The following is a 16,721-nucleotide window of genomic DNA, read 5'->3' as shown; positions in this document are numbered from 1 at the left end:
GTTTCAAACCAAAAAAGTTACAATTGTGGAACTTACAGCCTGGTCCGGGTTAAAATTGTGACTGTGTCGCAAGCTTCACTGCGGGTGCCCGCGGCTTATACATGGGTGCAGCTTGAGTATGAGCAAAAGTGTCAAATCACTCAAAAAATGGTGGGTGCGGCTTATAATCAGGTGCGCCTTATAGTCCGGAATTTACGGTAGTAATGTTCGGAGACATCAGTGAGTTAAACCCACAAGTTTAACCAGTGAATCAACCCTTGGAGATCTACATTCATTGTCTTACAAGAATATTGAAATAGTCTCTCTCAATCTAAGGGAATCCACTACTGGGAGGTCTGCATCGACCGCTATGACAACCACCCGGACCCTGCGTTTGGCATCGCCCGTATCAACACGGTGAAGGACATGATGCTGGGCAAGGATGACAAGGCCTGGGCCATGTATGTGGACAACAATCGTTCCTGGTTCATGCACAACAACTCGCACACCAACAGGTATGCGTGGATTCCATAAATATTAAAGAGAAACTAGCGACCCGAGACAATTCATGCTTTGTTCTTCTGTGCCTACAGGGCAGAGGGTGGCATCACTAAGGGCTCCACATTGGGCATCCTTCTGGATCTGACCAAGCACACGCTCACGTTCTTCATCAACAAGCAACAACACGGACCGACTGCCTTTGAGAACTTGGATGGCGTCTTTGTGCCTGCAGTCAGCCTCAACAGAAACGTTCAGGTCGGAACTCTTGGGAATTCTTTGAAACGTTCAACTGAGAGAGAGAGAGAGAGAGACAAAAAGAGGGAAAGAGAGAGAGAGAGAGAAAAAGAGGGAAAGAGAGAGAGAGAGAGAGACAAAAAGAGGGAAAGAGAGAGAGAGAGAGAGAGAGAGAGAGAGACAAAAAGAGGGAAAGAGAGAGAGAGAGAGACAAAAAGAGGGAAAGAGAGACAAAAAGAGGGAAAGAGAGAGAGAGAGAGAGAGACAAAAAGAGGGAAAGAGAGAGAGAGAGAGAGAGAGAGAGAGAGACAAAAAAAGGGAAAGAGAGAGAGAGACAAAAAGAGGGAAAGAGAGATAAGAGAGACAAAAAGAGGGAAAGAGAGATAAGAGAGAAAGAGACAAAAAGAGGGAAAGAGAGAGAGAGAAAGAGACAAAAAGAGGGAAAGAGAGAGAGAGAAAGAGACAAAAAGAGGGAAAGAGAGAGAGAGAGACAAAAAGAGGGAAAGAGAGAGAGAGAGAGAGAGAGAGAGAGACAAAAAGAGGGAAAGAGAGAGAGAGAGAGACAAAAAGAGGGAAAGAGAGACAAAAAGAGGGAAAGAGAGAGAGAGAGAGACAAAAAGAGGGAAAGAGAGAGAGAGAGAGAGAGAGAGACAAAAAAAGGGAAAGAGAGAGAGAGAGACAAAAAGAGGGAAAGAGAGATAAGAGAGACAAAAAGAGGGAAAGAGAGATAAGAGAGAAAGAGACAAAAAGAGGGAAAGAGAGAGAGAGAAAGAGACAAAAAGAGGGAAAGAGAGAGAGAGAAAGAGACAAAAAGAGGGAAAGAGAGAGAGAGAGACAAAAAGAGGGAAAGAGAGAGAGAGAGAGAGAGAGAGAGAGAGACAAAAAGAGGGAAAGAGAGAGAGAGAGAGACAAAAAGAGGGAAAGAGAGACAAAAAGAGGGAAAGAGAGAGAGAGAGAGACAAAAAGAGGGAAAGAGAGAGAGAGAGAGAGAGAGAGACAAAAAAAGGGAAAGAGAGAGAGAGAGACAAAAAGAGGGAAAGAGAGATAAGAGAGACAAAAAGAGGGAAAGAGAGATAAGAGAGAAAGAGACAAAAAGAGGGAAAGAGAGAGAGAGAAAGAGACAAAAAGAGGGAAAGAGAGAGAGAGAAAGAGACAAAAAGAGGGAAAGAGAGAGAGAGAGACAAAAAGAGGGAAAGAGAGAGAGAGAAAGAGAGAGACAAAAAGAGGGAAAGAGAGACAAAAAGAGGGAAAGAGAGAGAGAGAGAGAGAGAGACAAAAAGAGGGAAAGAGAGACAAAAAGAGGGAAAGAGAGAGAGAGAGAGAGACAAAAAGAGGGAAAGAGAGAGAGAGAGAGAGAGAGACAAAAAGAGGGAAAGAGAGAGAGAGACAAAAAGAGGGAAAGAGAGACAAAAAGAGGTAAAGAGAGAGAGAGAGAGAGACAAAAAGAGGGAAAGAGAGAGAGAGAGAGAGAGAGACAAAAAGAGGGAAAGAGAGAGAGAGAGAGAGAGAGAGAGACAAAAAGAGGGAAAGAGAGAGAGAGACAAAAAGAGGGAAAGAGAGATAAGAGAGACAAAAAGAGGGAAAGAGAGATAAGAGAGACAAAAAGAGGGAAAGAGAGATAAGAGAGAAAGAGACAAAAAGAGGGAAAGAGAGAGAGAGAAAGAGACAAAAAGAGGGAAAGAGAGAGAGAGAGAAAGAGACAAAAAGAGGGAAAGAGAGAGAGAGAGAGAGAAAAAGACAAAAAAAGAGAGAGAGAGAGACAAACTTTATTCATCCCCGTACGGAAATTCGCAAACTCCAGTGTTTTTCAACTAGCGCAGTGGTTAGCACGTGTGCGGCACAGTTCTGAGGTCATGAGATCGAACCTCCTGTGTGGAGTTTGCATGTTCTCCCCGTGCTTGCGTGGGTTTCCTCCAAGCACTCCGTTTTCCTCCCACATTCCAAAAACATGCATGTCAGGTTAATTGGCCAGTCCAAATTATTCCTAGGTGTGAATGAGCGAGCGAGTTATCTGTCTCTGGCTGGCAACGAGTTCAGGGTGTCCCCTGCCCACTGCCCGTAGATAGCTGGGATGAGCTCCGGCACCCCCGCGACCCTACTGTGGATAAGCAGTGCAGAAAATGGATGGGTATATATTTATCTTAAAAAATATGCTATTGTTCAGTATACATTTCCTTTCCCTCAGTGATTCGCCCAGTAAATACCTTTCATCCAGATAGGTGGCAGCAGATATTTATCTTTAAATATGCAAACTAGCTGCTCAGTAGATAGTACAGTAGAGTAGTAAATTAGCCTGGCCATCCTGGAAGGGGGATTACCTAATGTGCGGTCCCTTCTCAAGGTTTCTTCATTCTCCCCATGTTGAAGTTTTTGAGTTTTTCCTTGCCTTCATGTAGGTTTTAGATCAGGGGATGGCGTCCTAATAGTCTGTAGTTTGCAATAATCTGTGGTCTGTGCAGCCCTTTGAGACTCCTTGTAATTAAGGACGTCACAAAATAAACAGGACTTGACTTGACTTAAATTATATTTTACAACTTATCCTCTACTGCCAAGATTAAGTTAAATAAAGTACAAATCTTGCATAGTTTTTCTGATTTATTTTAAATTATTGTCACGGTTGCCCATGGCGCCCAATTGTCCCCGCCCGTTTGGCGCCAGCTGCGGCTCGTTGACCTATTGGCTTCCCTCCTATTTAAGCTCAGTGCTATCACTCACCCTTTATCAGTCCGTCAACGAACCTCTACACCCGCAAGACGTGTGTTTTGACTCTGTCCAGTATCCCTGTCCGGTATCGATCCCGTCTATTTCGCCCTGTTTTGATATCGGTCTCCAGTGTCTGGTATCGTTCCCGTCTATCTCTTTCTGTCGTCTCTGTCTCCAGTCTCCTATCAATCCTGTCAGTTCGTTCTGTCCGGTATCGACACCATCTATCCGGTATCGGCTTGAGTAACTGGTATCGATCTCGTTGGTCTCTGGCTTCCTGTTGTTCCACGCCAGACTTCTGTCTTTCTTCTTCAGCCCAGCGATTGCCGAATCACTGGTCTTTGTGTTAATGCGCATGACTGCCCCATTCCCGTAAAATAAAGCTTGTGTGAGATGCGTTATGCATCTGGATCCTCCTCCGGTTCCGGTTCATGACAATTATACTAAAGGGTGCCAAGAGTCAGAACATGTTAAACCATCATTTGATACACATTCAGTTACTTAAAATGAAGAAAAAAAGTATTATTTTCTTATTTTTCAACAAAAAAAAAAGATTTAAAAATATCATACAACTTGGACTTTAAAATATAGTAAAATAAATTTTTTACTACGATTGATTAGTACCCAAAAACTTTTGCTGTCACGACCAAAACGGAATCAGGACCCAATTGCGTAACGTTAACCACAAGTTTTATTGATTGAAAGAGGAAGGGAGGCGCCCACGATCCGGTGCTCGCTGGACGCGGGAAGCAAGCCACTCACAAAATCGGATCTTGATCCGAATATGAATGGGGATCTTCTGTCGCGGGAGATGGCGTCGTCAAGGACGGAAAAACAGGTCGATAGCCGGGACAGGAGATCAAAAACAGGTTGTAACCGGAGACAAAGAACGGACAGGTGGAAAAACGGGTTCAAAAACGGGACAGGCGAGAGTCAGGGTCAAAATGCTTGCCGTGTAACAACAGAGGTTCACTGATGGACTGACAACCAGAGAGTGACAGGACTGGGCTTAAAAAGGGACAGGGAACCAATCAGGTAGCCTGCAGCGAGTGGCGCCAAATGACACAGATAAAGCTAAGGCCTTCCAGGTTTAAATAGCCTTTGCGGAAACCCTTGAAACACGAACTTAACACATTTTACAAGACTCCCATTAATTATAAAAATGAATTGTCATACGTTTGATTTGCTTTCTCCTTCCAGGTGACGATTGTGACAGGCCTGGAGGTGCCGAGGGACCTCAAACCCTAAAGGACGCCAATGCCGGCCTCTCATACAAGCCTACGATATCAAAGATGTCATATTTGCATCTACTCCGTTATGATTTTATCTCTTTGTGGAGATACATTCCAAGATGAAGATCTTAATGCGCTATTCACCTCATTTCGACACTGACAGCCATTCTTTGAAGTTGAAAGAACGCTTGCACAATGGCGCAGACTTTGCAAGTCTACGTTTTGTCACTTCGCATCAAGTTCCGACATCGTGAAGCCTCGAGTTGGCGGGAGTTGTCATTAACTATTCTGTTTTACATCCTTAAACCAGTTCATCCATTTTGACCTGGAGTTCCAAACAACACATAACTTCATAATGACTTTCCAAAGCGCTTTACATTGTGCATCACATTTCCCAATAGCGGCCGTGATCTGTGCAGCCATGTAAGGCGCTAACCTGCTTATTGGGGGTTCAGTGTCTTACCCAAGGACACTTCGACATGTAACACGGACAAGCCGGGATTCGAACTGGGATCCCTTAATCCTAAAACGATCGCTCTACCTCCTGAGCTACTGCCGCCCCAATTTCCTACCGAATGATGAATTACAACACAGGCAGTGTTGGGTAGGGTTACTTTAACTGGATTACTTTCAATTACCTTTGGATTACTCCAATACCAAATATGCTAATAAAAGACAAAAGAAACTAAATATGAATCAAATTACCAAATTTTGTGCAGGCTTGGGGAGTAACGGAATACATGGAACGGCAAAAATGAGGTTGGCAAGCTGTTTGGATTGATTTTCATTTTGTTTCTGTCGCATTTTATGTTCGTTTTGCCGGAGATCAAAGAGATCAAAGCCAGGAGAGAAAGCTTACCACGTGTTGTGAGTCATCATTTGATTCATATTTAGTTTCTTTTGTCTTTTATTAGCATATTTGGTAACACAGGCTACAGTTTGCAGCAGCTTACACTCACCAATTTCCAAGATTGAACAGAAAATTTGTGCACAACAAGGCCGAGAGTCTTTTTCCCCTCAAACAGCATCGCTGATGCGTCTTCGGTAGGGAGTGAAGCAGACTCATTTGAAGATCTCGAGACAAAAAGTGAATATTTCATACCCGACGTTGGGAATCGGCTTTCTTTTTTGTCACCCCATGGTAATTTTATAGCTCACTCTCTGAAGTGTTGCCTTGAATTGATGAAAAATGGCTCCAAATAGACGCCCGGCTGCAAAAAGATCACTGTGACAAAAAGCCACTTTCATCAATATTTCACTTTTCTTTAAATGGTTAGCCCAAAATTGGATTCAAGCAGGGTTGGGTAGGGTAACTTTAACTGGATTACTTTCAATTACTTTTGGATTATTCCAATACCAAATATGCTAATAAAAGACAAAAGAAACTAAATATGAATCAAATGGTGACTCACAACACGTGGTAAGCTTTCTCTCCTGGCTTTGATCTCTTTGATCTCCGGCAAAACGAACATCAAATGCGACAGAAACCAAATGGAAATGAATCCAAACAGTTTGCCAACATCATTTTTGCCGTTCCATGTATTCCGTTACTCCCCAAGCCTGCACAAAATTTACTCATTTTATTCATATTTATTCATCAGCTCGGTGGCCTTGGGGGTATGGCGCCCACCCTGAGACTGGGAGGTTGTGGTTCAAGCCTCGCCCGAGTCATAGCTAAGACTTAAACATTGGTACCTGTTGCCTCCCTACTTGGCGTTCAGCATTAGGGGTTGGAATTGGGGGGTTTGGTCACCTCATGACTCCCAACCTCTCAGTTGGGTTGAGCGAGGGGGCTGGGAATCCCCTCCTCTGAATCAATCTCCCAAAAAGAGTCAGAAATGACTCTAGCCACCTCCCACCACTGGCTGTGGTATATATATATATATATATACATACATAGTTTCTTTTGTCTTTTATTAGCATATTTGGTATTGGAGTAATCCAAAAGTAATTGAAAGTAATGCAGTTAAAGTAACCCTACCCAACCCTGGATTTAAGTTATTAACCAAGCAGACAGCATTCTGTCTGTTTGGAGCCAATGTAAATAGTGATATATAAGCCAATTTATACGACACCTAGTCGGCATCAAACAAGTTTACAAAAAAAAAAACCTCTTTTTAACTGCGTTGTAAATACCATCCAGTATTATTTCATGTTAACTGCCAACTGCTGTGAAAGCGCGCCCTCTACTGCCAGAAATCCATCAAGTCGGGCTCGTTTTAAAGGGACGCTGCTCAAAAGCCATTTCATTCCACTTTAATATATTCGATTCTTAGAAATGCATATTATAATGTATAACGTTGGTTGCTTATTTTCCTTGACTTACAACATATGTATTCGTTATATCTATTTTGATTGCCTTAATAGGTAATATATATAATAACTCGAAATCATGTAGATGTTACTTTGAGAGATTAACTCAGCTTTTGGTTTCATGAGCCCACACCAAGCAAAACATCTCGCCTGTCGAATGGACAAAAGTATTGAGACATGCCTTTTAAAATGATACTTAGGTTTATTTTATTACAATCATGCAAAAATCACACCTCTTGCTTCTCTTATTACACTGAAACTCAGCTATTGATTGGTTTCTACACGAGTTGGTTTTCCTTTATAATATCTTTAATACCCAACAAAATATTCTCTTTCAAGCGCAAGTAACTTTTGAATTCAAACCCTTCACATTTAACTATTGGCATTATTATTTGCAAAGATTATACCTTATACTTGAATAAATGACGATCCCTTTACTTATTCATCCATTATCTGCACCGCTTATCCTCAGTAGGGTCGCGGGGGTGCTGGAGCCCATCCCAGCTATCTTCCGGCAGTGGGCAAGGGGACAGCCTGAATTGTTGCAGGGAACACAGGGACAGACAATTTGCTCGCTCTTTCACACCTACGGACAATTTGGACCGGCCAACTAACCTGCTTATTGGGGGCATTAGGGGTTCAGTGTCTTACCAAAGGACACTTTGACATGTAACACGGAGGAGCCGGGATTCAAACTGCGATCTCTTGATCCCAAGACGAGCGCTCTACCCCCTGAGCCACTGCCGCCTCTAATTGAACTCAGTCATGTCAATCCCCTGTTGTCAGTCCGTCTGCGAATCTCAGTTAACACTAGGAAAGGCTTTTTCGACGCTGACTCCCACCTGTACCGTTTTTTTGCTCCCGTCTGTTCAACCCGTTTTTGATCCTGACCACGTCAACTCTCCCGTACCAGATTTCGACCTCTTTTTGTCCCCGACCACGTCTTCTCTCCTATTCTGGCTCACGACTCGCTTCCGACCACGTTTTTGCCCTCTGTCCCGGCTACTGACCGGTTTTTCCGTCCCCGACATCGTTCGCCACAGAAGATCCACTTCCGCGTTCGGAGCACAATTAGAGTATCAGAGCGACCTGCTTCCCGCGTTCAGCAATGACCGGATCGTGGGCGCAACCCTTTCTCTTCCTTTCAATAAAACTTGTGAGAAACACAACGCAAGTGGGTCCTATCTCCGTTCTGGTCTTGTTAGTCAGTGGGTGTTTGGCTCAATGGATAAAGTTACATCAATGGATAAAAGTTAAGAACCATCCTCGACATTGAATGTGTTAAAATGAATATTCTCCCAATAAAAACACAATGAAGAGAAGAAAAAACAGACACATTTTTAGCTAACCTTACCAGTAGAGTGGAACAACCCTAATCCCTGCAGAAAGAATCCCAATACTTTTGTCCATAACGTGTATTTGCAACCCCCTCGTTCAAAAAGGGCTTAAACGAAGGTCCAAAAAGCTCAAATCCATTTCGACGGCAATTACTTTACGTAATCGTGTGGCAGCATGTCCTTTACCTCACGCCCGCCTGCCCATGAATGTCTTAAACTTTACATATTTATTTTAAAAGTATGGTGCTGTGTGTTGGGTGAGTGCATGTCCTAGTATCTAAGCTTATTTATTTAGCAAGTATGTAAATATTTTTGTACTCCCCCCTCTTGTTTGTTTGGTGTCCCAGTTGCTGCTGTTTCTATTTCTGAGTATTCATACGAAAAAAAAAACAATATGAGCATTTACTCTATCCCTTTCGTAAAATCTCGCCTCTTCTCTCGCCAAGCTGTGAATGTTTTGTACCGATAAACGATTTGCATATGAGCATTAGAAAAAGACATACCCGAGGAAATTATGTTAAAGGTTGTTTATATTTGAAAAAGAAAAAGGGAAAAAAAAGGACCTGTGATGAAATAAAGACAAAATAAAGACAAAAAAAAGGGTCCATTGTCCAATTTCAGTCAAGTCATGCTTATTAGTGATGCCCTTAATCACAAGGAGAGGGCTGCACAGACCACAGATTATTGCAAACCGCAGACTATTATGACACCAACCCCTGATCTAAGACCTACACGAGGGCAAGGAAAAACTCAAAACCTCAGTCCAGTCATGTTTCTGTGACGCCCTTAAGCACAAGAAGTCTCAAAGGGCTACACAGACCACAGACTATTGCAAACTACAGCCCACTATTACACCATCCCCTGATCTAAAACCTACATGAGGGCAAGGAAAAACTCAAAACCTCAGTCCAGTCATGTTTATGTGACGCCCTTAATCACAAGAAGTCTCAAAGGGCTACACAGACTATTGCAAACTACAGCCTATTATTACACCATCCCCTGATCTAAAACCCACATGAGGGCAAGGAAAAACTCAAAACCTGAGGTAATCCCCTCTTCCATCTAACTTGTGTTCTGCCCCTTTTTTGTCAACCATTTTGAGAGCACACTTGTGAAACCTGATATAGCTAATATAGATACATATAGGATAATATTATTAACGTAAATTCCGGACTATAGAGCGCACCCGATTATAAGCCGCACCCACCACCTTTTAAGAGAATAACCGCTTTTGTACTTACACAAGCCGCACCTGTACATAAGCCGCATGCGCCCGCACTAAAAAATGTAACACAATCACAAAATGAACCCAAACCCGACCCGCGATTGTAACTGAATATACAGTACACAGTGCAAAAACCACAGCCGGCAAAATATACGGAAAATGATACCGGTACTTAAGGTTTGATGCAGACCTGCAGAGTCCGGGTCCCGTCGAAAATAATCCAAGGAAAAAAAATGTTTATTTCCAAAGGTAAGGGTGGGAAAAATATATATCCACTATTGTCCGCTGCGTTCACAAACACGTCTCACCTTTAATCCACTTCCCATCAGCCCCCGTTTTTGATTCGCCCGTGGAAAATATATCAGAATAAGTCTCTAAAATAAATACATTACAAAAATATACAGTTGCAAATACATATTATACATGGTTACACATATTTACAAAGAAAGACGGTACACTGAGAGAGTTTTCAAAGCTTTAATAATAATATTATAACTTTCATCCCAAACCGTGCCTGTGAAGGGTAGCAAAATGCTACTAGGAACACGCTCGCAACACAGTAAACGGGTCTGTTAAAAAATTTTTTACGGTACTTGTAGAAATCACGGTAAACCGTCCTCATCTTCCTCCATATAAATTACGTCATCAAAGTCTTCTTCCCAAGAATGGGAAAGAGACTTTATCATATAGACGTCGTCCCACGCTCCCTTTTACAAAAACACGCTCGCTAAGTGAAGTTTACGCGCAGTAGCTCTGTTTCCTTCTTTATCGAACTACTCGATTGCTTTTAGCTTGAAAGTTGCGACATGTGCCTTTCTTATTGCAATTTACATGGTGAGGATATGTCTACGCTAATTTAAATTGTGCACAAGCTAAGAAGTTGCAGTCTTCCTCGGCGCATATATTCCACCGGTCTAAATCTTACATTTTATACTCGAGCGCCGCTGGCAGCTGTTAGAAAAATTACATAAATTGGCCGCATCACTGAATAAGCCGCAGGGTTGAACATTTGGGAAAAAAGTAGCGGCTTATAGTCCGCAATTTACGGTACTACCGCAACCTTGATGTGAAGTTCTATGAAGAACCAGATCTTTGTTAGGTTCCTGGTCTGCGTATTTTGCCATTCGGATCACAGAGAAGGAATTTTCTTGAGTGGGAAAAGAACCTTCTAAAACTAGAAAGAGAAACGGAAACAAAACTTGTTTTTTTTTTGTCCTTTCTGAATCACACCGTCACTGGGTGAAGTCGAAATGAAGAAAAGGAGAGATTTGTTTCCAATACCAAGCAATGTTTTACTAAGGATTGTTATGATAATCGCGTCTTCATCTCTGAAGTCCAAACAATTGCTGCCGGCTGCGGTAAACTCCTCACCGAGTTAGCGGCGTGCGTTGGTCTTGAGGGTTTTGAGGTCCCTGGAGCTGAGAACCAACATACCGTTCTTGAAACGGCCCACCTGACCCGAGGGTGCCGAGGACGAGCGGGACGACTTCCATTTGTGGTCCCTGCTGGAAGACGGACGCGAGAGTAGGCATGGTTTTAAAAATCACAGAAGAGGTTTAAGATGAAATCAAAGTTTGTGATTGCCGAGTATATTTCGAGTTTGGTAAAACCAAAAATTCACACACCTTGGCTTCTTCTTCTTTTTTTCCGTGTGCTACAAGTCAAGAAAAACCAAGCACACGGTCAAACAGAAATGAACTCCACACCCCAAATCCCCCCCCCCCCCAATTTCGATCACATTAAAAAGTGTTACCGGGTCCCTTTCCTCCTCCACTTTACGCTTCTTCTCTCGGAATTGCTCCTGCATCACCTTGTAGTTCAAACAACTCTTCTTGGCAGGCTACGAGGGAGCCGATCACAAGTCAGAAAACTACCAATACCTAAACTCGAGGACGTCTTTTTTACCCATGCGCCCAACATGACGGCTCGCTCCTTTTCGAAGACTCGCTGCTGCGCTTTTTGGTAGCCCGTTATTCCAAAGCGATGTACCTCCAGTCGAGCCTAACGCGAAAATGCCAGTGCCACAAATGCGAATTTAAAAAAACAAAAACAAAATGTTTACCTTCTCCAAAGTCAGAGTCCGTTTTGGAGGACTCTGCTTATTCTCCCAAGTCTCCGGCAGCTGAAAACGAAGACGAGAATGAAAGTATGAGAGAAATCCCAGCGAACGTTGTGAATGATTGGGAAAAGGAAATAAAACTTTACAGTGGTGTCATCCATTGTGGGCATTTGGTAGGTATTTTGTCTCTTAGCGGGATCCTGGAAGCACACCACTTCTACCTGGCTTGTTGGCTTGACAGCAGAATCTATCATAAAAAAAAAAATGGCATGTCAAATATGAAATAGATAGATACTTTATTCATCCCCGTAGGGAAATTCACACTTCCAGCAGTCTACCCCGTTGTTTATTAACAGATTAACATGATGCCCTAGGGGTGCTTGTAGCGGAGTGGATGACGTCACGCTAGTCCAAAAGTTCGACATCCCTGCGGCAGATGGAAATATTTTCTTAGTGAAAATCCAGGGATATACCACCTCGTGTTAGCAAGTCCTCCTCCTCTCCGATTCCCCCCGGCTTTCGTGTCTCTGTATAAAGGCGTTGAAGCCGGATAGCTCCGGGTGGCTACACGTTAGCGTCCGGAATGCTAAACGTGAGCCATGTTTCCGCAAAACACAGCAACTGCGCTCCCTGTGCGCTTCGATGTTTTCCACCAGCACTCGATGATCTTATTTGGTCGTGAGTTCGCATTTACCATGATTAGGGATGGTACCGAAGACGTATAACGCCGCTAGCCGCTTAGCTAGCTCCGGCTCTTCTTCCACGATAGGCCCCTTCATCACGCCGGCACGAGAATTCTTCAGGGCAAGGAGTTGATTCCTTGAATAGACGCATTTTTGTGCGCTAAAACCCATGTCCATAGGATAGAAGTAATCCATAGTGTAGTTGTCAAAACGGGAAGAAAAACACCGAAGATAGGAGCAGACAATAAAACAATAGGGCAGCTGCTGGAAAAGGCAGCCGCTCGTGGCAGCGCCGCTTTGATCTTTAATGTGTGGATCATCTGACTTTGTGTTTTGTACCATGATTGAGGACCTCAACCTCTGAAGATTCTTGTCCTCCACGTTGGCTTTCATCAGAACTGCAGGCGTTGGCGGCGTCTTCAGAAACGGTATCTTCTTGGCGTGTTTCTGGTTTCTTCTTTTTCGTTTTCTTTTTCTTCACACCTCCTGCACAGAGACAGAACCAAATGGTTAGCTCGGGGTCACCATTTCGGGGTCCAGCTTGTTTTTATCCACCAAACCACATGGTTAAAAACGATCAGTATCATCAATAACCCTTTGCAGAGCTTTCTGAAAAGCATATAATGTGAAGCAACTGTCTTCAAGGAGGGAAATATCAAAATTATGCCTAGTTTGAGTCTTAAGTTTATGTTCACACTTTTCCATGTTTATTTGAAGTAGTGAAGCAGTTACACGTTTTTCCACCCTAAGCAGCACTTAACTAAAACGAGTTACCGGAACAAAAGCCAGCAGAAGGAGGACTGGCTTCTTTGTAAGAGTCAATGTCACCCTTAACTCCCATCTTCAGCATTCTTGAGCACAACTTACAGCACAACTGCCAATGTATGAATGTACATATTTATTAAATATCATCAATATATTGATTTCTACGTTTTTAAAAATCTTTTTACAAACTTTTTAAAAAAATTTAAATTCGTTTTTACTTTGAATATTACTAGAACAGCTTTCTTCCATCTTTGCTAGAATTCGCCCCCAGTCTCGATTAATGCAATACTCTCGTGTCTACCGAAGTCCAAAATCAAGAGCCTTCAGCTGGTACAAAATGCTGCAGCGACGCTTTTAACTAAGACAAGAAAGTTTGATCACATTACCCCGATTTTAGCTAACCTGCATTGCCTCCCTGTTAGCTTAAGATGTGATTTTAAGGTTCTGTTGATAGTATACAAAATCATGCATGGACTTGCTCCCTCATATCTTTCAGGTTTAATTTCCCGGTCCAGACCCTTCTAGTGATCCCAAGAGCCAAGAAGAGATCCCCAGGTTTGAGAGAGTTCTCCATTCGGGGCCCGGTGCTGTGGAAGGCTCTTCCCCCTGAGATTCGATCTGCAACCTCAGTGGAAATGTCCAAATCTAAACTTAAAACACACTTCTATTCTATAGCATATGAATAACCTATATTTTATGTTGACAATATCTGTGTATTCATTGCCCTCATGTAGGTTTAAGATCAGGGATGTGTCATAACAGTCTGTGGTTTGCAATAATCTGCGGTCTGTGCAGCCCATTAAGAATCTGTGATTAAGGGTTATACAAATAAACATGACTTGTACTGAAAGCAGAAGCCCTTACAATTCGTTGTACAATACAATTATTGGTTAAATAATTTAGGTATTCATGATCAAAGATATATTAGCAGAGACGATTTTAATTGTGGGCTCGTTTACAAAAATGGTTAAATCGTAATTGGTCAATGAAATATACCGTTTTTGTGAGACCACCAAATTATAGCGTTTATTCAGAACAGATGAACTGAATTTCGATTATTCAATAAATCACTTTAATGTCAATATTAGTGAATTAGCATATCTACGTAATTATAGCTCCCAGTAGTTATCAGCCATTATCGTATATCAATAGAAGGCAGTTTTTCACATGCAAATACACATTTCAACAGTCGCTCAAGGGAAAATAATATAAACGTACTAAAATTCTGGGATAAAACAACCTGAAAGCCCATATATGCACGTTTATAAAGCAGTCGAGTGAGTGTAAACAAGTTAGCCAAAAAGCTAGCTACCTAGCTAAACTTACCAAAATCGTATAACGTATCCAAAATCTTTTCCAGGACGTCAACATTGTCAACCACATCAGGCTCCATTTCTAATTTATGCAACCACTATATTAAATTTATTTTAAAACTAATAATATTATAATCCTGCCATAGAAGATAAACACAAAAGAGCATCACGCGTGGTTGAGAAAATGTGCGGTAGGGTGCTTATCGGCTTCCGTCGTTGATTGCCAAAATGCCGGAAATGGCTGCTAACGCCCATGTGAAGTTTCTCTGGAAGCTGATATCACTTTTGTGATTTATTAACTGACTGGCTCCTATAACAACAATAAAATCTTCGCTGGATGCGGCGTAGCTCCTGGCGTGAGGAAGGATGGCAAGCAAATCGGGTTACTCGGTATGTAAACGTCTTCGAATAGTGTGGAGGCTAAGCTATGTGTGGCATTTGACATTTGACTTGCTTCTCTATTTAGAAGTCAACAGAAAGACGACGTGTACTTGCAATATTCATATTAATGCACAATTCATATTACACCAAACATATAAAATTACTTACTTTTTCAAAATGCTACTCTACAATTGTATAAATATAAAAATGTACAGTACAGCGTTATGGGCTTCATTATATCCATCCACCCATTATCTACACTGTTTATCTTCAGTAGGGTCGCGGGGGTGATGGAGCACATCCCAGCTATCTTCAGGCAGTGGGCAGGGGACAGTTGCAGGGCACACAGGGACAGACAATTCACCCACTCATTCACACCTAGGGACAATTTGGACCGGCCAATTAACCTAACACGCATGATTTTGGAATGTGGGAGGAAACCGGAGTGCCCGGAGCAAACCCACGTAAGCACGGGGAGAACATGCAAACTCCACACAGGAGTTTCGATCTCATGACCTCAGAACTGTGCCGCACACGCGCTAACCATTGCGCCGCCGTACTGCCCCGCTTCATCATATATTGGAATTAATGTATACATTTACAATGTCTCTATTCTAGATATGTTTTGAAATGTAATAGTTTTGTCTTTGTTCTTTCTATTAACGTTGATCGAATTTTACCTTCATTTTGCTTTACAATTTGACATGTCCAGGTTTGTAATTTTCGGTGACGCGCAGTCAGGGGAGGCAGGTGATATTGTGCCTCACCTGTTATCATGGAAATATAAAATTGAACGTAGATTAAGTGGTTATTTTTATTCAGTTTGAAATTCTTTTTAATTAAACTTCACAATATTGGTATTTTCTTGTTCATAATTGCTGAATTTTAGCATTATATTAATCAATCCATTCATTCTTTTTCTGCATCACAATCAGTATGTAACGTATCCTGGAGTGCCATGTCTAACAATGTACCCTACGTTGTCATTAATGACATTATAGAATATGATTTTCTTTTACTGTGCTGAGCATCTTCAGATGCAGTGTGATGCACTTGATCCTCTTGCCTCAAGCAAGTAAAGACATGCAGTAATATCCTTTACTGCATTGACTTTTTCTCCTAATGGACAATTAGTTATCTATTTTATTGATACTTCTATTCAAAAGAAAGAGCGCATGGACTCCATTTATAAGTTAAGATGTTAAGTTAAGATGATGTGTTTTTCTATGCTTAAATTGTTATGATAAGATTTGATTGAATTGTATCCTTTCACAAAACGCAGATTTGAGAAGGAAATTAAATGTTTTTGAGATGAAGTGTTTGAGTAGCATGTTAGGAGTGACAAGATTGGATAGAAATGAAATTGTGAGAGACAGAACTGGAGTAGTAGTGGAACTGAGCAAGCGTGTGGATAGGAGAGTACTCTGGTTTGGACACATGGATAGGATGGATGAGGAGCGAATTTTGAAGAAGATCTACAGAGCAGAAGTAGACGGAAGGAGACCAAGAGGAACGATTGACGTGGATGGATGGTGTTATGAGTGCACTGCAGGAAAGAGGTCTAAATATAGTGGAAGCTAAAGCTCTTGTTGGTGATAGGAATGAGTCGAGAGGTGTTGTAAAAGGATAGTGGGATGTTTAGACGCGTTCTAAAGGATGGGCAGGGCACCTGTATGATGCGGCAGGGGTAAACCAGTGAAAGCTGACCCGAGTGACACGGCCGCTTTCTTGTGTCCCGTTTTATCCGGAGGGACGAAAGCATGACCGACTTGGGTGCCGAGGTGCTTAACTTGTTTGGGTGTTTGGGCATTTGGGTTGGCCATGGTCCAAAACATTTTGTGTGTGTTTTTTGCTACTTTTCCCCTTTTTTATTTTCTTTGTTTTATATGTGTTTGTCTTGCTGTCAGTCACCCCTCTTGAGGGATATGACCAGAGTAGATAGATAGAAGTTGATATGATGCTTTCTTTCTCTGGTAATCAAATGATGAATAAAATG

General features: G+C 42.1%; 3 protein-coding genes across 7 annotated transcripts in view; 2 read left to right on the top strand and 1 right to left on the bottom strand.

Moving 5' to 3' along the window:
- The window catches only part of trim67 (tripartite motif containing 67), a 47,524-nt gene extending 42,191 nt beyond the window's left edge, over positions 1–5,333 (top strand). For all 4 annotated transcript variants that reach the window (XM_088325366.1, XM_088325365.1, XM_088325364.1 and 1 more), the window contains 3 exons: positions 316–494; positions 573–735; positions 4,618–5,333. In XM_088325366.1, the coding sequence (XP_088181492.1) occupies positions 316–494; positions 573–735; positions 4,618–4,665 (390 nt within the window). In that variant the 3' untranslated portion in view covers positions 4,666–5,333. The remainder of the gene's footprint in view (positions 1–315; positions 495–572; positions 736–4,617) is intronic.
- A 4,654-nt stretch (positions 5,334–9,987) lies between these two features.
- On the bottom strand, positions 9,988–14,688 carry fsaf1 (40S small subunit processome assembly factor 1). Its single transcript, XM_088324551.1, has 8 exons — positions 14,358–14,688; positions 12,606–12,752; positions 11,730–11,830; positions 11,587–11,646; positions 11,430–11,525; positions 11,278–11,364; positions 11,150–11,178; positions 9,988–11,029 (listed from the first exon to the last, which is right to left on the bottom strand). The coding sequence occupies exons 1-8, from the start codon at positions 14,422–14,424 to the stop codon at positions 10,900–10,902; spliced, it is 717 nt and encodes a 238-aa protein (XP_088180677.1). The 5' UTR covers positions 14,425–14,688; the 3' UTR covers positions 9,988–10,899.
- gnpat (glyceronephosphate O-acyltransferase) overlaps positions 14,550–16,721 on the top strand; it is a 26,444-nt gene continuing 24,272 nt past the window's right edge. For both annotated transcript variants that reach the window (XR_015848220.1, XM_088324550.1), the window contains exon 1: positions 14,550–14,734. Coding sequence is in view for 1 of the 2 variants with exons in the window: in XM_088324550.1 (XP_088180676.1) it covers positions 14,711–14,734 (24 nt within the window). In the remaining variant the exon portion in view is untranslated. The remainder of the gene's footprint in view (positions 14,735–16,721) is intronic.

Source organism: Urocampus carinirostris, chromosome 20 (assembly GCF_059441175.1).
Source record: "Urocampus carinirostris isolate Australia breed hairy pipefish chromosome 20, RoL_Ucar_1.0, whole genome shotgun sequence".
Lineage (NCBI taxonomy): Eukaryota > Metazoa > Chordata > Actinopteri > Syngnathiformes > Syngnathidae > Urocampus > Urocampus carinirostris.
Note: the sequence above shows the minus strand (reverse complement) of the source record. Positions and strands in the feature narration are given on the sequence as shown.

Excerpts from the sequence above, each read along its gene's own strand:
- fsaf1 (XM_088324551.1), bottom strand. The coding sequence starts at position 14,424 with ATGGAGCCTGATGTGGTTGACAATGTTGACGTCCTGGAAAAGATTTTG. Across the intron at positions 11,526-11,586 it reads GGACTCTGACTTTGGAGAAG|GCTCGACTGGAGGTACATCG; the intron begins GTAAACATTTTG and ends TTTTCGCGTTAG. Across the intron at positions 11,179-11,277 it reads TGGAGGAGGAAAGGGACCCG|CACACGGAAAAAAAGAAGAA; the intron begins GTAACACTTTTT and ends CTTGACTTGTAG.